The 25,627-nt window shown below is 36.4% G+C and overlaps 1 protein-coding gene across 3 annotated transcripts in view; it reads right to left on the bottom strand.

Annotated features, from left to right (window-relative positions):
- The window catches only part of Ndst4 (N-deacetylase and N-sulfotransferase 4), a 329,647-nt gene that overhangs the window by 163,038 nt on the left and 140,982 nt on the right, over window positions 1-25,627 (bottom strand). For 2 of the 3 annotated variants that reach the window (XM_052730558.1, XM_052730557.1), the window contains exons 3-4: window positions 16,962-17,049; window positions 10,101-10,255 (exon numbers count right to left, since the gene is read on the bottom strand). In XM_052730558.1, coding sequence (XP_052586518.1) covers window positions 10,101-10,255; window positions 16,962-17,049 — 243 coding nt within the window. The remainder of the gene's footprint in view (window positions 1-10,100; window positions 10,256-16,961; window positions 17,050-25,627) is intronic. The other variant, XM_052730559.1, reaches the window with a different exon arrangement.

The following is a 25,627-nucleotide window of genomic DNA, read 5'->3' as shown; positions in this document are numbered from 1 at the left end:
ACCAGGGGCAAGGACATAGAACGATTATTTCACAAACGCATTTTGACAGCAGTTATCAAGCTCTAACAATTACTAGAAAGAAGACAAACTAAAGACTGTTATGAGTCTATTCAACAAGTGACAGGCATGTGGAGCCTATGAAACAAGCACCAGATACTTAAAGGGGTTACCTTACGATAGTGAGGTCATCCCAATGGTAACTCACAAGGTCCGGATTGCATGTTGGCTATAAACAGTTGAAGACAGACTCAGAAAGGTCAAGACTACAAAGACCAGTGAGGAGTCTACTGCCATAAGTCAGCCAAGATAAAGATGGTGTAGTGCTGATTTCTAGAGGGATGATATAAGGAACTCCCAGGACTTTCTCTCAGGGAAACCCTGGAAACTGGTATAAAAAGGATGCATTTGAAACTATTTCTAAAAGTCTTTTGAAAATTAACAAAGACAAGAGAGCAGATGAAAAGAAATAATAAATTATGGAAAGATTCATAAAAGTAGTAATTGATCTTGACCTTTGTCCCCCTGACCCATTTGAGAGCTCTGGGAATTTTAGTCAAGATGACAGGGCTAGTCTACATCTAAGGTTTTCACCTTTGAGCGGGAGCCCTCAGCAATCCTCTTGCTCTTTGTGTAGAGTTCTAAACTAGCTAAGAGTTGCTGAGAAATATGGAGTTCTATTCAATCTAATCTCACTGATAAAGGACAGCATGTACTCCAGGAAAAACAGAACAAGGAATTATTTTCAGAGTGATGATTCCGTGCCACAAAGGGTGAGCTGGGAAGATCAGAAACTTCTACATTGATTTGGGACCCATCCTCTAAATCAAGATAGAATATTAAGAAAAGCAAGCCTAGTACCGACCTCCAATATATCTCTGCAAGAGAGATTTTACCAAGAACAGCTGGTAATAAAAGGAGAAAGCATGAAGTTCTCCCTGTGGAAACCTAGATTTGGGGAGAAAAGGAACACGTAGTCTAAGACCACATTCAAAGATAGTGAATTTCGCTGCTGATTAAAGAGGAGATTGTCGTCATCTTTAGATCAATAATAGCTAGTCACAGAATAAAGAGCCATCTACCAGGAACAACTAAGGGAGGACATTGAGAGGAGTACTCTATGAGCCCAGAGCTTCACAGGTTTAACTCAAGTAATGTGTTCATCTGTAACCTGAGTCAGTATCAGAAACAGCAGACACATTAACTCCTCATTACTGGAGGCTCACAGGTGAATAACCATCACACTAATGGTAGGTTGCTGTGGGATGGTCTGTATGTCAAGTGTGTTGCTGATTGGTCAATAAATAAATCAGTGATTGGCCAGTGGTCAGGCAGGAAGTATAGGCGGGACAAGGAGGAGAATAAAGTTGGGAAGTGGAAGGCTGAGTCAGAGACACACTGCCAGCCGCCATGATGACAAACAACATGTGAAGATGCCGGTAAGCCACGAGCCACGTGGCAAGGTATAGATTTATAGAAATGGATTAATTTAAGCTGTAAGAACAGTTAGCAAGAAGCCTGCCACAGCCATACAGTTTGTAACCAATATAAGTCTCTGTGTTTACTTGGTCGGGTCTGAGTGGTTGTGGGACTGGCAGGTGAGAGAGATTTACCCTGACTGTGGGCCAGGCAGGAAAACTCTAGCCACAGTAGGTAGTTCCCAGAAAGACACACAGGGAACCCTGGCCTAAACAACTGTCTCCCCAAAGTGGTACTTTCCAAAGAGCAACATTGAAACTACATACTTCAAGGAAGTCATTTGTCTTAGGTTATTTAGTCATATTAGAAAGCACATAATTAAATAATGCAAAATACAGTTTAGAGACAGGAAGTCAGGATGAAAACTCCAATAATGACTATTTAAGATGTTTAGTTTGTAACAAAATATTATAGTATCTTCAATGAAATGGAACAGTTTGATCCACAGAAAATGAAGCAAGAAATAGAAATTACCTTCAAAGACATATGCTAAGTTAATAAATATTTGAAATGTATTTAAAGAACCAAAACACACCATACTCAATGACACAGAATATATAATGCCAGTTTCTCCTCAAATAGGGAGTTACAATGTGCGAGATATTATAGTAAAGAAACAAACAGAAATTTTGGAGTAAGAAAGCACCATTATTAAAATGACAAAAGGGTTTATTGGAAGGTTCAACAGGAAGTTTAATATGACAGGAGACATATTAAATAGATTGAGAGAGAATATATAGAGATAGAATAATAGAGATTATAAATTCTGAAGAATAGAGTGAAGAGGATGAAGCAAAACAACCAGTGTATCAGAGAACACAGTGCTGTGTGTTAAGGGAACCAACATACATGAGATGGAAGTACCAGGAAGATTGGAAGGAAAGAAAGTTAAATGATGGTATTTGAAGAAACAACACGTGCCAAGTTTAAAGTTTGATGAAAATCATTAATGTATATCTAAGAAGCTCAATGAACTCTAAAATGAACACAAAGAAATATCCAAACACAGATATCAACAATTAATAAGGAAAAAAAGAGTCCATGATCTTGAGAAAGAACAGAAAGTGTTCATCTGATGATTTAGGGAGAGGAAAGGGAAGGGGAATTGATGACATCATATCATAATCTCAAAGACATAACATTATTTAGTGAATGAGAATTCATAGTCACTACGATGGTTGTAATTAAAAAGAAAGTAATAAGGGTTGGAGAGCATGTTGTAAAGTGGGGCTCTTCTCTTGCTGGTGAGAGTATAAATGTGGGAACACTGGGGCAGTTACTAGAATACTAAGTGTAGAGTCAGTCTATGACTTAGAGTTAACACAATTCCATTCCCGGGAAATACTACAGGGAATCCATAATGTATTTCTATATATCAGTTGTGCATGACTGTCCATAATGGCATTGTAACGATAACAACAGGTAGAAATAGCTAGTGTCTGGTGGTGTAAATATCATACAATGCAGCTGTACATTAGAATATCATTTGACGGTGAAATAGGAGTCTCTAGATATGTGCATCTTGGAAACTTTATGCTAGGTAATGAAAAAAAGATCATAAGTTATATGAGCTCATTTATTCTGAATGTCAAAATTAGGAAGTTATAACAACAGAAGTACTTTAATTATTAAAGTTGGGCAAGAAGGAAAAGTGAGTGCGAGAAGGAATGATTTTTTTTTTAGCTGCTGATAAAATTAAGGTGAAGTCTGAGCAAAGGTAGTAAAACTTACTAGAGATGACAATTTACACGTATGAGCTGTAACATATGTTAATATTGCTTTAAGTATAATTTCTAAAAGTGACATAATGGGAGCTTCAATGAAGTAGGTAGTGCTATTGGTAACAAGATCTACCAGTTTCCAGGAGAGTCTCTGGCAGATGCAACTAGTAACATGAGAGAAAGGGAAGCATACGATGAATCTAATAGTTTTGGCTTGTGAAGTTATAACTGTCCTTAAACTTGAGAAAAGATATTTATTTCACGTTCAAATCTCTTTAAATAAATCAGTGTAAGGATAACGGCCTTGGATAGAATTCTATACTTGAGGTTACATGTGACAGGTATTAAGCACAGTGGCTTCAAATATCCTCTGCCTCCTGCTGTTTCCCTTCCTTAATTTCCTTTCTGCTGTGTGTAGAATGGAGCTCCTGACTGGCTCCTCCAGACCAGTTCATGATAAAAGTGACAGGGATGGCTTCTCCTGGGAGACTGCAAATCTCTTGTTCTCTGTCTCAGAGTGCTATCCTGTCATGCTGTGAACTTTCTCCTGGTGTAGCTCACATGAACCAAAAATCAAGGCAGATCTAGATAACACCTGGTGGGAAAATGTAGCTCCCAGCTTGTGAGGAACTGAACCTTGTCAACAAATATTAGCTTAGCAGTGGTCTACCCTCCAAGTAAGTCTCAAGATCACTTGCCACTTCAGCTGAACCCTTGATTGAAGTTTCCTAAGAGATTAGGCCTGCTTCATATTGAGTGATAACCTTCAGAATTACACAGACTGCTGCTGCAAAGCTAATAAAAATTTTAGATCTTCACTTGTGGATAATTTACATAGCTATCTACTGCACTCAATTCTGAAGGAGTAGATGTGAGTATTTGTTCTACAGGATTTCTCAGAAGCTCGATTTATTATTAAAATCTCCACTTATTTATTGTGCTAAATATACAACATAAAATCTACCTCATTGACAACATCTTAAGTGTGCCATGTATTAAAACTCTTTGCTTATAAGACACAGTTTTGCTTGGCAAGCTAAGACACATTCTTCTTGCTGGACTGAACTGTCATGCTCCTCTGTTAAGAGCTTCCTTCCTATTTACCCTGCCTCCAGTCAGTAGCAACTACCATCTCACTCTCCAGTTCTTTGAATCTGACTTTTCCAGATGCTTGTGTGAGGAGTCCATGGAGCATTTATCTTTCTCTGATTGGCCAATTTAGTGTAAGGTCCTCACAGTCCATATTGTCACATATCGCCCAGTTTCTTCCTCTACACTTCAGGGCTTCTGGTTGTTTGATAGCTGTCATCGTTTGACTTAAGTCATATGTGTGCTTGTACATTCACTCTTCTGAATTTGAAAAGAATGTCTTGTTCATCATAGATCCATTGTGAAAAGTAATTTAAACAATGACAAATCTTATCACAATTAAAAATAATATTCTTGCATTATCTAAATTCCTTGCCCTACACATCTATTAGTTACAATCAGCATTTAAAAATGACAGCTATTTAGTTATATATGTGTGTCAATGTGTGTTCATTCATGTGGTACAGCATATGTGGAGAGATCGGAGGTCAACCTGAAGGGAACTGATTCTCCCCTTTAACATGTGTGGGCTCTGGGACCTACCTCGGCCTTGGAGGCTAGCACCTTCACTCTCTGAGTCCTCTCATTCACAACATTTTTGGACACAAGTATTTGTTGAATTGCACAAAACTGCATGTTGTGTAGTCCAGTAAAACTGTACCTCATGTAGAATGACAGGAAGCAGTGTTTTAATTCCACTCTCATTCCCTTTAAATATGAAAGCTACCACGCTTATAGAGCATGAAGTATGTTTTAAATTTTTCCTTGTTGCTATTTGATAGCTCTTTGTGACATTGTATTGTGTGTGCATTTGGTGTATGCATATGTATGTGAGTATGTGACTGTCTATGCTTATCCGCAGGCCAGAAATGATATTGTGTGCCCTCTTCTTTTGCTGTCCACATTAGTTTTTGAGATAAAGTCTCTAACTGAACTTATAATTCACTGATCAGCTAGGATGGCTTGTCACTGAGCCCTAGTGATCCTCTTGTCTCTGCTTCCAAGCACCCGGATTATAGATGAACATCTGTGTCCTGCTTTATACATGGGTGCTCAAGAGCCAAACTTAAGTCTTCATGCTTACCCAAAACATACACTACCCGCTGAGCCATCTCATTGGCCCCAGGTTTGTGTTTTAATGAAAATAACTTACATGTCAGCATTTAATGAATATTTGATCTAATTATTAAATAGGTATGTGTATATTTCATAAATATGTTTAACTTTTAAACAGTAGAACTTAAAACCATTAACTTTAAGAATCTCCATTTACTTAGTTAAAACAAGATACTTTACTATTTACTAAAACGTGAGGAAACTGCGTCTTTATTGAAAAATGTTAGCAGTGAAGACAAAATGCTGTTTTTTCCCCTTCAGGCTATTTTCTCATCTGAAATAATCAGTGGACTGAAAAGCCCCACTGGCTTAGAAACCTTAATGAGTGTGCATGTTAAACTTAAAATAACAAACATATTTTTTCCCCACAAGTCTGTTGTGGAATAAAAATAAATAATTCAGGTTTATGCTACAGGCATTCTCTTTCTTTGTGATTGGAATGGAGATGTAGGTTAAATTAGAGATGATTTTTGGTCACTTTTTCATTAGATGCTTTCATGTTACCCAATGTCTCTGGTTTTCTTCAGCCTTTGTTGTCATCTTTGAAAGTTTGCTTCTGTTTACTGTCATGCACAAGCAACTTTGTGGCGGCAAAGATCTATGATTTATTACAGAAAGGAACTTAAAAACATTTTTCTCCACTTTTCTGTTATACCAAGTAAAGTGCATTGTTACTACTATATATTGATTGATTATACTGATCAATATATTAATACCTTCTGTGTAAACACATAAATACACCCATGACATATATCCATGTATTAATCATACATACATACATACATACATACATACATACATAGCACAGTTATTTTTACTCATGGAGTGAATGCACATATCCCCCACCCCCTCACCCCATACAAACTGTTTATGTGTGCTGTGGGACATCTTCTGTACACTGTGAATATGAGTTGCTCTCATTGGTAGATAATGAAGCTGTTTGGCCAATGGCGAGGCAGAATAAGGTTAGGTGATACAATCAAACTGAAGATGGAGATAAAGAAGGGTAGGGTTGGGGCAGATAGGATCCAGCCTCCCAAGGAACAAGATGTCAGAGAACTGGTAAGCCACAGGCCACGTGGCAGTGCATAGATTAATAGAAATGGATTAATTCAAATGTAAGATCTAGTTAGTAATAAGTATGAGCTAATAAGCCAAAAATTTTGTAATTAATATTAAGCCTCTGGGTGATTATTTAGAAGTGGCTGCAGGACAGGCAGGACAGAGAAAAGCCTCTGTTTACACATGAGCATAAATTAAACAATGGCAAAGCTTTATATCAATAAAGTTTCTTGCAGAATACTGAAAGGAAAAATAAACACTCATTTAATGTATTATTCTCATGATCTTTAAACATGTTCCAAGAAGAAATGAACTACATCCAGAGAGATTTCAGAAAATCCCATTGATATGGCCATTGAGTTTTAAAAAATTATTTCTAAAAGTATCAGTATCAAGGTCTTACTACTCCATTTGAATACATTTCAGAGATGTTATGAAAACAATGGTGCTTTTGAAACTGACAATCCCTATATCACACATAGTCCTACCAAGGAGTAATTAGGAATGTCAGAATACAATTTTTTAAAGGAAGAATTTAGTACATTTGGTTTTTATGCACATAAGTGCTCATTTAGTTTGGAAATCTTTTTCTAAAATTGCTGCAGTTGCAGCCAGCTGAGTATTTCAAGATGTTTGATCCAAATTTTGGGACTGATGTTGTCAGTTATCACAAATTTAGAGCTGGAATTGATCAGTGGCATTATCTGGTCCAGTGCTTTCCTTTGGCAGATGAGTTGATGTAAATTAATTATCTAAAGAAAGTTTGTGGCATAGAGAATGAAAAACAGCCATTAGCATTCAAGGGAAGAAAGTGAAGCATGAAGACATTAAATAAGTTGCCAACTTTATTAGAACTGGTGCAAGCAGTGGGGACTAATTTTAGCCTGCCAATATCTCACTGGTGCTTTCGACTTCCCTGTACTATCTTCATATTGTTGATGCTTTCAAAATGTTACCTGGACTTGGATAAATAATTTTATAAGAAAGAAATGTTTCCTGACGCTGGATAGCGCTCACACTGTCATGCCATGTTGACAGGGAAGACAGGGCTCTCAATGACATTGCTTAACAGTCTTGAGTTTTGTGGAACTGCACTCAGGGAAGAAAAAGACAATGCCACTGCAATGTATGTGTTTAACAAGTTTCATTTGGGTTGTAATATTTTGAAACACGTAACAAGATCTTTTTAAACAAAATATATTTATAGGTTTAAGTGTAGCTTCAAGTGTCACTGACTAAACAAATGTAATTGCTCTGAATGGCCTCTAAAAAGCTTCAACGATTCATTGTGAAGCAAATTACACTGGAGTCTTTTCCAGAGCTCTCAGCATGGCTTTTAAAAAAGAAATTACTCAAACGGGTGAAATCAGCAATCATGAAATATAACCTGCAAATCTGGAGAGCCAGGTTTCTGAGTGGCAGTAGAGTTGGGCATATTTAAGACAAGTGATTAAATATGTTTGGTTTTCAAAGTAACCAAACCAGGAGTGTTTATAAGCATGATTGTTTTTGAGTAAGGTAAATTTACTTATAATGCTTTTAATCCTATTTAGCATTATAGAATTTTTTAGATAGTGCTTACAGGTGCAATCTTTTATTAATTCACATTGAAAAATATATGCATATAATTATTTAAAGCAACACATGATAGCATATTTGTGTGTATTTTGAAAAGTGATAATTGGACAAACAATACATATGGAAGGCTTATTGAGTGCTAGACTCTAGTGTAAACTTATATGTGCATCTGCCTGTAGTGATATTTTATTTGTGCTTTAATAAATAAAGCTTGCCTGAGACTAGAGAAAAAAACAGCCACAACAAAGAAGTCATACAATGTTAGCACACACCTTTACTCCTATCACTTGGCAGGCAGGATCTCAGTGTGCTCAAGACCACACTGGGAACAGAACCAGATGTGGTGGCACATGCCTCAAATTCCAACACTAGTTAACCATGGATGTCTGGAGGTCTGTACAGACAGACAGGAAGTGATAGAGCTGGGCAGGAAGAGGAAGTGATGTAGCTGAACAGAGAGAGCAAATCAGATGGCAGAACAGCAAGGCGTATAGGTGTGGGTAGACAGGAAATAACTTGCATTGGGAAGCTGCAGAGTTGGTGTGGTAAGGTTGTCTGGTGACTTTCCCTATTTCACTGACCTAAGTCTTTCACCCCTATATTTGGCTCTGTGTTTTTTTTATTTAATAAGACCATTTAGAAATACGTCTACATCTGCCCAGCAGTTCTGTGTAGTAATCCTTCGTATTCTCCTTATTCTTTTGTGTATGAGAAACTAGGACACAGAGCATATAAGTGATTTGTACTACATCAAGCAACCATTCATGGAAGGAAGACTTCAATTAAGGTATTTTGGTGCTCTAATCCATGATTTTACTCACTTTAGTTTCCATATTTATGAGTCTGGACTCCCTATATGGAAACTTAGAGAGAAAAGTAAAGTGTTCTTTTAAAATAATAATAACCAACCAGGTATAACTTTATAGGATTCCATTGTATTCATTTGAGGCCTATGCATCCAAATATGACAATTCAAAACTGAAGGTTTCTGCACTGGCATAGTTCAGAGGAGTTGTAGGTAGTCATGATGGGGTCCAGAACAGAAAGCTCCAGGCATTTGGGAGGACTCCCACACTTTTTGTGATAAGGTGCCCCACTATGCAAACATGAGAGTACTCATCTGACTATTTTTCTGGGGACCAGATTTCTGTCTTTTATTACATTTTTGGAAGGACAGAGAGCTCAAGTAATACCTAAAACAAGAGCAGGCAAGCTTTTCACTAAAGGCAAGATAGACACATGTTTGGACATGAGGAAGTAGGGTTTGTTTCCCAACTTTACTGCACAATGGTGGTGGGAAAGCAGCCGAGGACAGTGCAGGAGTGGGGCAATATTCCAAAGACATCTATCTTCCTTAGGGGCTTAGAAATCCAAGCTTCCTGAAATTACTCTTATATGTTGTAAAACATTACAGTTACTTCAGTAGTATTTTCAGTTATTAAAACGTGTAGAAAAAAAAGCTTTCTTAGTTTATATCGCAAGAACAGGCAACAGTCTGCCCCTTTAGACTATGGGGATGACCTTTCCCACCATTGGAAAAGTTTTGAAAATGCAAGTCTTGAGCTTCTGCAAATCTACTGAACCAGAAATTGGAAGCAAGAACCTACAGTCTGTGTTTGGAATATTTTCTTGGTGAAAAAGACATACTAAAGTTTGAGAGGAATTGCTGAAAAAAATTAATTTATTAATACTTATATAGAGAGAAAGTATGGTGTTTCCTTTTTTAGATGCTAGAACAATCTTTCAATAAGAGGTTAGCTTTCTGAAAGTTACCTTGAAAATATACCAATTTTTATTACTCTGTATAGAACTCATCTATATTTGATATACTTATGTATGTATGATATGTATTTACAGCTATATGTAATCACAACCTGCATATACACACATACCTGGCACAGAATATCACAAAGCAAGTGGAATCTTCAATATATGTAATGTCCTTTGATATTTTTTTTCTATTCTATTTCTATGGGATTCACCTCAGTCCATTATTTTCAGAAGCTGTTATTAGATCACAACCCATAGAGTAGAAATGCCACAATCAAATCTACTCACCAGGGCAAATTCTTTGTTGAGAATCATCTGCTCTACTAACGATGACTCATTACGGAAGAGGTGGGGCTGCATGTGGCTCCACATGTGAGGGAACCACCAGAACTCATCCACAGACTGCAGCAGAAGGTCATCTCCTTTATCTTCCTCTTCAGTTCCTGCAAAACATTAGCGACAATGGCTTCAATGATGACCTTGTTTTTGCAAGATTTATTTAATTCTTCACGATATTCTCTAAACAGACAAGAATGAGTTTAGTCAAGGTTACATCTGAGACGAGGGGCATGAGTATGGTGTGATGGGTACTGCTAATCAAAGTGGCAGTTTAAGACTACTCACTACTGATGGTGTTTAGAATTGTGAGCACATGCTGGAATAAACAATAAGCACACACACACACACACACACACACACACACACACACACAAACACATATAATTCACTATTTCTTACTGTATACAAGGAATTTGATTAGAGAGGATCACTTCTTTTTCTCAAATATTTTGTATGTGTGTACGAAACTCAGTAGATATTTTGATAAATTTTGTTTAGTCCTTTTAATTATGAAAACGTCATGAACTTATTGAAGGAATGTGGAAAATACAAGCGATCTATACAGGCAAAATAAAATAAAATAGAAATAGAACAACTACAAAGTTATCCTGTAGAACAAACCAGTGGGAACTACCTTTGGATTCTTCTTTAATTTAAATTTAAATTCTTCTTAATTTAAAACTGAACAGTTGTTCTGTAAGTACTGTTGTTTCTTTATAGTTCAAGTTAATGCTATTCACATAGAACTCCAATTTTAACACAAGATTTTTTTATTTATGTTTTATAATAAAGGTTATATAAACCCTAAGAATTTCATAAAACCTTAACAATGAATCTTATAATTATTTCTAAAAGTAACCTGATTTGAGAATTAGTTGAAAATGAGTACATCTTTCTCATTTTATGAGCAGTTTCCAGTCCAATGCATGTGAAGAGCACTGTGATACTACAGCTGAAAGAAAAACAAAAGTATTTCTAGGTGTATTTAATAATCAATTATCATATTGCAGCTCTTCAGAAAGATTTTTGCTATATAGAACTCTATGTATTTTACATAATTTAATAAAATTTAGACAAATTTTTAAAGCGTTATGAATTTAGTCATGCAATCATCGTTATATATTCTCAAAATACTAAACTATATAAGAAATCTAAAAATGTTCTGGCTTCCAGTGTGCTTTTGTTTGGTTTATTCTTTCATAATACAATATATTTAATAGGTGGGTGTTTAATTTTTTGCTATTTATTAAATTAAGGGACTACATATTAATTTTATTTTAAATGTTTCTTAAAATGTTCCATTTGCATGTTCCATAAAAAAGATGTCCTCAGTCATGGAAAAAATGATATGAAGTGGGTAAGGCAGTTTGGATTCAGTTCCCAGAAGAGAGTCCCTTCTTTTCTATAAAATTAACTGTTTGATTTTGAAGAGATATAATTCTGAGTCCCAGTTTCCTGGTTTAAAACAAGGATGCAAATACTTTTGCCATAAGGTCTTAGTAATGAGTCAATGCGATCAATTGATGAAAGCACTCCACATTGTGTCTTCCAGACAGAAGTGTGTACACTACAAACATCTCCTGAAAATCAAGCCAGCTGATGTTTAATTGCTTTGCTTTTAATTGACATATTTTTACACATTCTTAAAGATTCAGCCTGCATAGATCACACCTTTTAAAAGCAAACATTGGATCCATTAAGCTCTACTGTAGCATGCTACTTTCCTAGAACAATGACTACTAAAATGATTTAATTCTGCCTTCTTAAAAACAGTCAATGAATGACCTTAGCAGCTTCATATCATACAGGGTTAATGAAGTTTAGAAATTTATGAAATTCTGTGAATGAGATGGGTAGACAACATTCATAATTTCCATAAGTTGTCTAAAACTGTTGGTATCAGACTCCAAGGTCATTGACTTATGTTTGTGTATTAAGACCATCTAATGTTGAAATCCAAGCTAAGAATCATTTACCATTTCCACTGGTGAAATACTTATGCCACAGGTGTTTCTTATCTCCATAATTAAACAGACTGAGCTATGCATTTGAAAGAGTCACTTATGTCACAAGTGATGAAAGAATTGCTTTCTTCCATCAAATAAAACCAGACTGTTTTTCTCTGAGCGTAGAGGGTTTAGGAAATATTTCATTCCCTTTCAGCTCTACTGATCGTTATTGTGTGTGGCAGGAAGCACAGAATGCTTCCTTGACCAGGAACAAGGTCAATTGCTCAATTTGTAGAATATTGATATAAACAGTTGAATGGCTGATCATAAAATATCAGCAATTTTGTATCAGAGGTTATGCTAATTGACAAAATTTCTAGGCAAGTTTGCAAGTGACATTTTTTAAGCTTCTTCCTTTTTAAATATCCTAGATTAATTTCTGCCAATCGTTCTCTTATTTTATGCTGGTCATATAATCCAAAGCCACATGAGGCTGACCCTTGACACTCTGTATAGTTTAATGAAAAATATGATAGCAAGTCATGCTGGTAGAACACAGTAGAATTTTAAGTAATTTCCATTATAAGTGAAAATGCTATATTTTGGCAGTCAAAGCACATACTTTTTCAATACTGATGTATGCTTAAGTTAGACTAAAATGTTATTTGTAGTTCATGATGACCATATAGATATCAGTTAAAGGTATTAAACTGGCTGTGTTCCAATTACACCTAAACTAAGCCAAAATTATGTCTAAATGATCATTAATATAAAATAAAGTAGGTTTTATACTTTTAAAAATATGATCCTTTTTTTTTAACCTTTTTTTGTTTCCTAGAGCATACATTTTAAGTCAGAGTAAAGTTTACAAAAGGTTTATTTTCTTGTCACCAATTTTGCTGGACTGTTGCTTTGAGACAATGACATGCTTCCGAAAGCTCTTTCAATCTGTCCACATACGGTTTTTGATTTTGTCTTTTTCATTACTAAGGGTTGAACTCTGAACACAAGGCAAGTGCTCTACAACTAATCTACAGCCCTGGACCCAATAAACAATGCTTTTTAGCAAGATTTGGACTATAGATTAACAGATTAAAGGTAAAGTTGTAAGAGTAAAACAAGATTCAAAATATTCCATTGGCTGTTTCATCTCTTTTACACAAAAATATGCTCATGATGCATGAAATATTCTAATTTCTAAATGTGAAGACATATTTTTAAAAAATTTTTCTTTTATTCAATACCTAGTATGACCTCCCATAGGTGAATATATAGATGAATGAAAAAAAATGAAAAGGAAAAGGAAAAAGAGTGCTCTTAGTTATGGTGGAGGAGACAGCTGATTAAATATCTGTGGGCATGCATAGCCAGAGGTAGACACATCTGGGAGAGCTCAGAGTAGCCATGATTAGAAGGAGCCAAGTGAAGAGAGGGGAGTTGGGAAGGGAGGGAAGGGTAGGGGTCACGGAGCAGCGGCCAGGAGGCTCATATGTACAGAGGGCAGGTAACCAAAATGGTTGGATTATATAAGGAAGAGCAGCCCAGCCCCCTGGGCTGGAGAAGTTTAGAGTAGGGGGTGGGTTACACTAGTCAAGAGGATCCTGTAATAGGTAGGGACTGAGGGATACAGGTGTTAAGTACACACCTGAGTCATTGGTTCCAGGTTTGAAACCTAACAAAAACCATCTATAATAACCACGTGATGATCCTTGTTAGTGAATAAATGTATATTAAAAGATACCTACTATCCCCAAATTAGAAAACAGATTTAAATTAGTATTCCATAGACCTTTATTCTCATACAAAATACTTCCAAAATTACTAATAATGAGCACTTAAACTACATGTATGGGAGGTAATATTACCATCTTTTTTAGATGTGGAAACTGAGGCATAGAAAGGTTACATAGTTTGTGTATGTTTATATAGTTGGTAAAATGTCAAAGCCTGATTTCAACACAACCCATCTGTCTCTAATGTCTGGTCTTTTAATCCACAGTGTATATGGAAGAGTAAAAAAAAAAATCACAAAACTAAGACAGCCATTTCCCTTCTTTTATCTTTGAAGTTAACACATATTTAACGAAGTCAATTTTTAGGGAGTAAAAGTGACAACCTGGGAAAACGATTTTAACCAATTTCCAAACATTATTCATGACAATTATTGATTGGATTAGGTCTAATTGGTTATTAAATTATAATAACAGCAATAATGCTCACTAGAAATCATGTCCAGTGAAAACTAAAATGCACAGCTCTCCCAGAAGGTGGCCTTACTCAGGGGTGGGGTTTCCATTTGGTGGAGCTTTCATGATGTATTTTCAATTAAGATGTAAACATTTTCAGACTAAAAAAAAATTCATCCTAAATTTCCCACTTTCATTAATTTTTTTCTTTTTGATCCGCGCTACGTGTACCTCTTTCAATCTGCCACTGATAGACGAATAATTTTCAGGAAAGGTTTTGTAATTTGTCATTTTGGGGTGAGATTGGCTTTAACTTGAAGGTCAGAGAGGTGGATAGGGAAGAACACATGACAAATACAAAGAAATGACGAAGTCTAACCCATGCAGCAGTAGTCACTACTATACTAGAAACATGAGATTAAATGTCTTCAGAATAATGAAGCCTATCAATCAGTATCCTCATGTACTGGGAAATCAGACCATCCTGGGAAAAAATGGTTGCACATCACAGCCACAAGCACACAGAAGAAATGAACTTCCTTGGCTTTCAACCTGCTTTTCTATAAGGTTAAATCTCCGATAGAATTATGACTAGCCAGAGATGAGGTATGCCTTTATGATAGAGGATATCACAGCATTCAGCACTTGAGGAAATGTCTGAAGCTTAAAGGCATTGATATGAACTCAACATAATATGATTACACTCTTGAAAAATTATTTTTTATTACCCCTTTAGACACACAACAGAGCAGTCAAATAAAATATATTTATGTGTAGAAAATTAATTTCTTAAGATTTATGTATTTATACATACGTATGTCCTATTTGCTAAGTGACCTATCACTGTAGCATCACATTATGGAATATTTCTTCATCATAGTCATTTCTTCATCTTTTTCTTTTTTCTTTCCCTTTTTTGGCTATGCTAGTTCCAATTCAGAGTCAATGAAGTCTGTTTAAAAGATATAATTAAATGTGTCTTTGGGGGAGTAGTTTAGTAAATTTTTTTAAAATATTAACAAAAACTGTCCTGTTTATTTCCTAATGTATGTGTACTTTACACATGCCCAGGATGATAAAGAAGAAATGAGAAGTCCCATAACTTCTATCAACACTAACTCTGAACTTGCCTGGCAGGTTTAATATGTCTAAATATGAGAAGGGCATAAAAACTGAGGTGGCTATCTAGATATCCAAGAGAATGGATTTGCTTACAGTAGGAAGCTATTTAAGACAAAATTGTACTGTTTGTATATGAACTCCAAGTAATCCCATAGCTTTATTCCCCTGCATGAGCAGACACAGCCATTACAGTTATCTGCTTTATGACTTTATAGTCAGAGCTTCTTAAGGCTGAACTCATTTCTTAAGGAGACTTTTGAAGAAGATTTGCAAAATCATGGTGATTTTAAAAATCATAAGCTAGAATTGCCTCACCTGTGAAGAGATGATGATCCAATCTCTCTTCAAATGCCCTTTAAGATATACAATCATTTGATTTATCAACTAGTTAAGTACTAATTTCCCTTCTACTACTTTAAACAAATTTAAATATTTCAAAGTAGAACAAAAAGTTTAACTAACATACATCAGGAAAAAAAACAAGCCATTTCTACTTTACTCTCCTAATAAACCATACTGAATTTTGCGTTAGACAGACTCCTTGAGTAAACAAGCTGCCCCAAGGATGATTACAGGCTACCTTTGATGGAATATTGTTAATGAGTCAATAAGCTGCGTAAGTGCATAAAGATGACCATATGTTTCCTCTAAGATGCTATGAACCTACAATTTAACATCTTAAACAAAGCATTTAACTTACAGCCTAATGCACACATAGGTACAGATCTTGAATGTCCTCTCTACAGAGGCCCCAACACATAATTCACTACCATTTCTCTATCAGTGTAAGACAATAAATTTTATGAACATAGTTCTCTGTACTCTAATGTAACATGGCACAATACTAATATTCTCAAGATAAAAGTCAAAATCTGAACGTGAGGGTGCAAAGAAGTAAGACACAGGAGAACATAAAGTATGTAAACACCAAGCCTGTTTTGAGAGTCTTGTTGAGGGGCTGGGAATAAACAGAAAGATAATTGGACAGAGGTGGGGGAAAATGCGTGACTGATTGTGAGGATTTTAATAGATATCAGCTCTATTAAGTAAAAATAATTTTAGGAAAAAATTTTTTACAGGAAGGTAAATCAACAAGATGACCTTTAGAGTCGACTGCATTTCTTTGAGCCTATAAAACCCATATCCCATTAAAATAATATATACCAAAGTATTTATCTCTCAACCATTTGATGGCCAAAGATTCTGCCCAGTTCTGTTCATCTTAGTGGTGCTGCTGTCATTTTTGTTTCTACACTGTGCATTTGCCTACATGACACAGACAAAAGAACGCACAGTCACACTTGGCATAATAATGATGGATCCTCTTACAGAGTTCTAAAGTCAATGCTCTACCTCTTTTGCCTTTGAATTTAGAAGTTTTTGCCAAGTAAACAAACTCTTTGATGTTTGGATCTAGCTACTCATACAGTGCACCCAAGTTTCCCATCCTCCATAATCAATATAGACATCCTGTGTCTACTACTTATGGAACATTTAAAGTTCTCTATCCTATTTATATGTAGTTGCCTGAGGAACACAAAGCTACTTCTTACCTGTGTGGTAAAACTTCCCTGAAAATCCAAGGTTGAAGGTAAAATTTGCAACCTGAGTGCGCAGTAAATTTTGAGTCTCTAGTAATGCCTGAAATAAATAAGAAATTAACATAATTTTAGAAAAATAAATATGAAGTTTGGGATGCCCCTTTCACAAATGTGTGGGCATGAGAGAAACAATAAGAGCTTTGCTGAGTTGTGGTGTCTGATGGGCATCAATTGTGTATTCATATTACAGCTATTGTAATTATTACGGATGTTATTTTATTGAAGGTCACAGAACTGTGAAACAGTTAAGTCCTGAGCACATTATGCATCACTGAGAGCCAATTCTCCAACTGCACAGCCTTGAAATCATTTTTCATTTTGTATGAGGCATTTCTTGAATTTCAGATTATTACATTTCCTTTCCATGGGGAAACTTTCAGAATTGTTGCTATAGACAAGTTCTATGTATGTTACTAAGGAACAGGGCAGAACTTTTATTTGCACTACATTTCATTATGTGACCATGTTACCGCTCCCATGATTTTTAAGGTAAAAGTATTAAAGTGAAAGCTTTATTTTTTACTTCATAAACAGATAAGCAATATACATTTACAAGGCATTGCTTGCAGTTCCAAAAAAATAAACCATATAGGAATAAATATGGAATATGTTGCTAACTCCACAAAGAAGCATTCTCTATTATCCCAATATAGCAAACATTTCCTTAATTCCTAGATTTTTGAATTACACTATTATGACTTCCCACTTGTAGGTAAGATAAGTACACATTGGCAGTAATTAGCCAGAATTATTCATTCTATCAATCCTCCAGTTCTGTCACCCCATCTTAACATACATAGCAGAATTTGGAACTCTCCAATACACTTTTTTTTTTCTTATTGGCATGGTTATCAATTTATTGATTGAGAGCTCTTATCCTATTTTCCATTAGATTTTACAAGAGAACTTTATTCTGGTAGAAAATTGGTACTATTAATTTCAATACTTCTTGGCTACTGGATCCATCTGTTAGGGTGAAAAAAGAGCCAATGTTTAGATTGTTTGCTTGGCATGAGTCATGATGAAAAAGTTTTTGGTTTCAAACATTTTTTTATGGTCCTTACTATTCTAAGTTGTTTGATTTTAATGTGTGGGAGCCCATAGTGACTCCAGTTTGTGGCTTGATTCCAACTTGACTCAAGGTCAGAGAGCTCAAGCTTGTCTTTGCTCCTTAAGGCTGGATAACAGGATGTTTGGCCAAAAGAATGGTTACCAGATGTCTCCTCAAGGCTGGATAACAGGATGTTTGGCCAAAGGCATGGTCACAAGATGTCTTGAGAATTAGGAGGTGTTTATTCTTGTTTGTTCCTTGAACTATGGTGTCCTTGAGAGTGGGAGGTCTTTTGCCCTCCTTGCTTCTGTATAAAAAGGCAGTGAGAAATAAACTTGGGGCTGCTGCGGTATTGATGGAGAGCCTTCTCGAACCTATCCTGTGTTTCTGTCTTTTCTTTTATGTCTCTATTTTTTTTCTATCTGTTCTTTTCTCAAGCCTCACTTCCCTATTCAGGACTGTTTGAGAGGTCCTGAAGAACCCGACATTAATGTAAGAGAGGAGAAGAAGCATGGATGAAAAGAAGGAAGGTGGGGAGAAGGGAAGGAGAAAGGGAGGGAGGGAGGAACAGTGACTAAACAGATACTAATAAAATACGACAGTCAGTGGTTATCCAAGACCATATTTATGGTGGAAACAATCATGACCAATCTTATTTTAAGGTTATCAAAACAAAGAACAAACAAAGAAACAAACAGGAAAAACATAAAAATCCAAACTAAACCAAACAAACAAACAAAACACACTTCCGGGAAGCTAAACTAACTAGTTTTAGTGAATTTTAACAAGTTTTGAACATGATTGGTTTTATTTTTCGTTTTCAATACATCCAGACTGCAATTTCCCTTCCTTCTAGTCCTACCAGATCCTACCTTCCCTGCCCACAGAGCCTTGTCTCCTCTGTCTTTCTTCAGAAAAGAGCAGGCCTCCCAGAGTATCAGCTGAACATGGTAAAACAAGATGCAATAAGACTTAAGTAAATATTAAAAAGAGGATGTTGTCCAATAACTTGAGGCCCACTTCACAAGAGGGAGCTCATGCCTGACACTGCTTGGATGGCCAAAAATTGGAGAAAGGACAGCCCAAAGCTAGTGTAGAACCAAACATGAATAGTCTTAAAAACTTAAAGAAATGATTTCTAATGATATTCTGCTGTTCTCACAGATCAATCTGTTGTCTAGTCATCATAAGAGAAGCTTCCTCCTGCAGCAGATGGGAATGGATGCAGACACCCACAACCAGATATTGTAGAGAGAGAAAGACAGAGACAGGAAGAGAGAGAGAGAGAGAGAGAGAGAGAGAGAGAGAGAGAGAGAGAGAGAGAGAGAGAGAAAGAGGGAGACTAAAGTGGAGCTATCCATATTTGTTGGGTCATTGAGTCCCTCCACCCAGAGATTGGAGAAACCCAGAGGAAGAAGAAAGAAAGACTTCAGGAGTCAGAGGAGTGGAGACAGCAGGAGAACATGGCATACAGATCAACTAAGCAATGCTTGCATGGGCTCACAGAGACTGAAGCAGCATGCACGGGGCCTGCATGGGTCTGCACCAGGTCCTCTGTTTATATATAATGGCTGTTAGATTGGTGTTTTTGTGAGACTCCTAAAAGTAGTAGCAGATGTATCTCAGACTCTTTTGCCTGCTCTTGAGACTCTGTCTCCTACTGAGTTGCTGTCCAGCCTCAAGACTTTTGCCTTGTCTTTTATTATTATTATTTTTTTTAATGCTGAATGCCGTTTATTGAAGGAGGGAGGAGGTCTTAAATACAGGCTTACAGCACAATGGGAGAACCCTAGAGGGCAGAAGTTTGCTACCCATGTTTTACAATCTTGCATCTAAGCTGTTACTGCCCATTATGCAGGATACACAGACAAGGAACTTCCCTTAAGCATTCAGGAGGGTGAAACCTGGGAGGGAATTAGCATAGGGAGGATATCAAGGTCAAAGTCAGCAAGCAAGGCAACAGTTACCCAAAATGGGGGCCAGGACCCTACAGGTCCCCCTTTTACTAATAAATGAGCTTCTGACATAGGTTGCATGGGAGGTCAGCAGGTCACCTCACCCATCATGGAGACGCCTGCCTAGGTCACACAGGCACTCTGTCTTAGGTTGGTGAGTGTCCCCCAAGTATTACCTGTCTTTGAATACTCATTATCATATAGGCTCAATCATGTGTGAGCTGCAGAGTTAACTGCCTTGTCTTATTGTATCTTTTTTTTTTTTTGTCCTGTTGGGCTGTTGTATTTTGGAGGCCTGCTCTTTTCTGAAAAGAAAATGGAGGGGGAGTGGATTTGTGGGAGAGGAGAGTTGGAGGGGGGAGGCTAGGAGGAGTGGAGTGAGGGAAACTGTGGTTGGGATGTATAGTATGAGAGAGTATTCTATTTTCAATAAAAAAAAAAGAGGGTGTTGTCAAAATTCATGAAACTTGCTGAAGTTATTGTTCAATGCTATGGAATAAAGCCTTTAAAACAAAATTGTGCATTTTTTTCTCTTAGTGGGTGCCTTTTTGTCCCCCCTACTCAATGTTCAGTCCTTGTGATCCCATATTTTGAAATACACATTTGTTTTTTTATTTCCTTCCTCTCCAATCCTATCCACTCATTGTTTTTTCCACTGAGTTCCTAAAGTCATTCATAATTCTACATGCATCCATCATCACTTTGATTAAATAAGGGCTTACTATTGTATTGAGAGTAATAAGCAGGAACCACATAGCTTCAGACCTTACTGATGACAGAGGTGGTGGTGGAGAAGGAAAAAGGATGGGGGGAGCAAAGGAGAAGGAGCAGGAGAGAGAGGAAGAAGGAGGAAGCAGACAGAGAAAAGAGGATATGGATACTGACAGTCACATGTGTGTAATTACACCTCTTCATAAAAGTTGAGATTGTGCTTTGAAGGAAGTTTTATAGAATATTTTCCTACACACCTGCTCATTAGGTGCTTTTGGAGGGAACAATCTAATAAGGAAACAAAACTACATGACTCAACCTTACCCAGCCAGCTCCCATCACCTTTCTCTTGGGTTTTAAAAAGATTTTAGAGAACAGCAATGTTTCCACTGTCCATTTTCAGCTTCTTCTATTCACTCCTCTCTATAATCATGCTAGGCTTCTGACACAGGAAGTGCATTGGAAACTTGGCTCAGGGAAGCTATTCTATTAATGATTCAAGTTTTATCAGTCAATTTAGTTCTTTATTTTTTCTTATATCTATAAAATGGAATAGAGAACACTTACGTAATAAAATTATTTTAAGATTACATCATAGGGGACCTGCAAAAATTGTTTGCTACACAATATGGCTTCAATAAATAGTGGTCAATAAAGAAATTCAATAAATTCTAGAGATGTCAGTCTTTTCTATCAATCATAAATCCCTGGCATCTTTAAATATCTCATTAGGCTACATGCATCTCTTCATTCCCTACTTCACCAGATAATCCTTAAACTGAACCACCACTGAACTGCCTTTTATGTGTCTCTATGTCTTTCTCACTCTTCATTCTGCTTGGGAAGCCACCCTTCCTCCCAATACCCATTCAAAAAGCCATCCATTCATTAAATCTCTATCCAAATGCCATCTTTCTTCAATCAACAACCTTTAATGCTTCAAAACTTTTCCTTTCTTCATCTCCTAGAGATTGTTTCTAAATTATTTTCTTAAAATTTGCATAATTTTCTGCTTTATTATATGTACTTTGTATCTTATTTCCCTCTCTAGTCAATAAGAGTGTTCAGGTTGATCAAATCTTAGTCATTTTTCTGTATCCTTTGTTGGAAAATGTAATTTTGTGCATGTGAATTATATTCAGTCAGATAAAAGCACATGTTAATGCATGACAATAAATAGGATTCATTCCATTTATTCTGTTTGTAACATTTTTTCAATGTCAAAATGATAAACATAGATCAGCCAAATGTTGTATCAGAACAGTATAGACAAAATGTTACATTTTACCAGCCTATCGTATAAGATCAAAGTTGTACAGCAATGTATTTTAACTTGAGTAAGGGAGGAACAGAGGCCAGGGGACATGAACACTCTTATCCTGGAACTACTTAAACCTGTAGAACCACACTGACATTTCTGTTGATGAAAGAAGTAGAATTGTGCAGGCCTAGAATCCTAATGCATGTCATGATGAACATGGGTGTAAAAAGACAAATGCTATGAGAATAATGCAAATGGACTCAGACGGAAATGTCAAAGACGCCCATTTATCATCTTGCTTTATGCTAAGTAAATACTCCTTGGTTTTCCCAAACCAGAGGAAGTAAGTTTCTGTGTTTTTCCGTGATGAAATACAACAATGAATATATTTTTAATATCAATTAAAATTTAAACATAACTATCTAAAATAAGTTTGAAAAACAAAAGTGCCAAGCTTTGAAAATTACAGAGGAGTTGAAAAATAAAAAGTAACTTGAAAATAGGAAACATGTGAAATGCTAGAAGCAAGATCAGAACAAAAACAATATATGAAGTTAAGAGCAGATGAAGCATGAGGAAACTTCTAAAATCAGCCCTAGGTTTTTGAAAAAAGTTATTAATAATCTGGAAATGATATATTTCAATGTGAGAATAAAGTAAAAAGTGAAGCACAGTAAAAGTAAAAGTGAAATAACATGTAGGTATAAGTATGCTTTCACATCTTAATACGTAGGGGAACTTAACTTGAAAGTAGATGTAAAATAAAACAGTTGATAATAGCTTTTAATCCATATAAAACAATACATCTGGCTTTAAATTGTATCCTTCTTCCATTTATAAGGAACTCACTAAAGGACTTGATAGGACATTAAAAGTAATAAGTATGTAATTTCCTTAGAAAACACATTTGCTCATTATTGAAATTGACATTATTACTTTTGCTTATTTAATATCTCATAATGAATTCTTCAATATTAATAAAAAAAGTTGACTTTTGTCCTTAAAGTAGGTACTTGAAAAGAGACAGATGAAATTCAAACTTAATTTTTCATAGCATTTTCTCAATTAGAGTGTTAAGACTGTCAGTTCTGGAGGTCAGGATGAACTCCTGATTTAGATGCCTGTTACTGGATACAGACGTGTAGAACATCACATATCTTCTAAAAGTAGAGAAAGTCTCAAGTCGGTTGTGTGAAATGACCACCAGGATGCTAGTTCAGTTCCTGCTCCCAAGCTTGCCTTCTGCTCACTGCACAACTAGGTTCAGAACAGCCTATGGATTCTGGTTTGAACAATTTTAATAGTGTCAAGGAGAGTTCAATGAAGTCCAGGAAGCAATGAGTATAAGTGCATTATATATGGCACTATGTGTCATTTAGTTCTTATATTTAGGCCTTTATATGAATCTACTCCTTTTGCTAAGTGCATTTAATTAACAAGGCATCGATGTCCATATATGCACTTCGATCTATTCTTATGGAATTAAACTTGTTTCATTCATTCCTTGTTCTGCCAGGATACTCTTGCTACCTTTCTCCTAGTCCCCTCTCTCCTTCCTTCCTTCCTTCCTTCCTTCCTTCCTTCCTTCCTTCCTTCCTTCCTTTTTTTTCTTTTTAGTATTATATTTTAACTACAACTTTCTCCCTTCTCTTTCTTCCCTTCCTCTCTTTGAACCCTCCTATATCTCCCTTTTTTCTTTCTTTTGTTGAAAATAGATGTCTTTTCATACAATGTGTTCTGATCATTGTTTTCCCTCAATCAACTCCTCTGAGATTCCCTAGTGAGACTCCACCAGAAAAAACTGATTTTTTTCATTTGCCAGTGGTTATCAATTAGACATAGCTTCTGGGTAAGGGATAGGGGCTTGTGTCCACTTTTCCTTCCAGCACTGGGGTCCCATCTAAATCAGATCCATGTAGGCCTTGTGCATACTGCCACAGTCTCTGTGAGATCGTAAGTGCATCCAGTCCTGTTGTGTCTAGAAGGCCTTGCTTCCTTAGTGTCCTCTATCCCCTTTGGCTCTTACAATCTTTCTACCCTCTCTTTCACAAGGTTTCCTGAGCCTTGAGGGGAGGGGTTTGATAGATACCCCCATTTAGTGCTGGAAAGATGGCTCAGCCATTAAAGGCTAGGCTCACAACCAAATATATGAGATACCCCATTTAGGACGTAGAGTTCCAAGGTTTCTCACTGTCTGTACATTTTCCAGCTCTGGAGTCTCTGTATTTGTTCCCATTTACTGCAAGAAGAAGCTTTGATGATGGCTGAGCAAAAAAAAAAAAGTCTGATTTATGAGCATACAAAAATGTCACTAGGGTTCATTTTATGGCCATGCTCCTATAGCAGAACAGTAGTATCTGATTTTCCTCTAGGTCCTTGGCCAATCTGATTATTGGTTCTATACCACATGAACATTTTCAGGTGTAAGTTCTATCTCATCTAGTGGGCTTTAAGTCAAACAAAATGTTGGTTGGTTACCCCTACAAGCTTTGTGCCACTATTACACAAGTGTATCTTGTAGGCAGGTCATCATTGTAGATCAGAGACTTTGTAACTGAGTTGATGTTTACCTTTCTCCTTTGGTAGGGTACAGAGGATCTTCCAGTACCATGAACACTAGTCGCTCAAGGGGAAGATTCCAGATAGGCACCAGTTCCAGCTCAACTTCTGCATGTTCAATTAGTTGTATTGGTGTTGTCTCCAGTGATAGGAACTTACTGTCAGTTTGTGGAGCAAAACCAAGCCTAGATTGTTTGGGGTTCTCATGGAGCCCCTTTGTCCAATGACTCAATTAGACATAACTTTCCTGGCAGTAGAAGCTCCATTTGGCAACAGGATATGTCCTGCTGGGGCTATGTCTCCCCTGTTGTGTGAGAATTTCATTCAGATTGCCTTTATACATGTACATGTTTTATGGTGCCTCTACTGTACTGTTTCGATATGGCTCCACAAATTGTCTTTAGTTTTATCAGTTCTTCCCCATATTTCCTCCCTTGTACCCCTCTTACCTCTTCCTCCCCATTTAATCCTCCTATTCCTGTCCTTCTGTGTCCAGCCATAGCTATCTATTCTATTTCTCCTTCCTAGGGAGATCCCTCACCCCAACACCCATTCCCTTACTCAATATGTAACTCCTATGGTTATACAGATTGTAGCTTGCTCATCAAAGAATTAACAGCTAAAATCCACATATAAGCAAATACATTACATATTTGTATTTCTGTAACTGGATTACCTCACTCAAGATGATCTCTTTTTTTTTTCCAAGCTCCATCCAATTTCTTGCAAATTTCATTTTAAACAGCCAAGTAATATGACATTGTGTAAATATACTACATTTTCTTTATCCATTCATCCATTGACAAATATTTAGTATGTTTCCAATTTTTGACTGTTATGAATAAAGCAGCAATGAACATAGTTGGGTAATATCTCTACAGTAGGATGAAGTGTCCTTTGGGAATATGGTATAGAGTGCTATAGCTAGATCTTGAAGTAGATCCATTTTTATCTTCATGAGGAATCACCACACTGTTTTCTGTAGTGGCTATACAAGTTTATATTCCCACCAGCAATAGATGAGTGTTCCCCTACTCTTTCTGGGTCTTCAATTCAATTTTATTTATCAGTGTGCCAGTTT

The sequence above is a fragment of the Peromyscus californicus genome, unplaced genomic scaffold, assembly GCF_007827085.1.
Source record: "Peromyscus californicus insignis strain IS unplaced genomic scaffold, ASM782708v3 Scaffold_9__1_contigs__length_137607984, whole genome shotgun sequence".
Taxonomy (NCBI): Eukaryota; Metazoa; Chordata; class Mammalia; order Rodentia; family Cricetidae; genus Peromyscus; species Peromyscus californicus.
The sequence above is the reverse complement of the archived record's forward strand: the minus strand, read 5'-3'. Positions and strand labels throughout refer to the sequence as shown.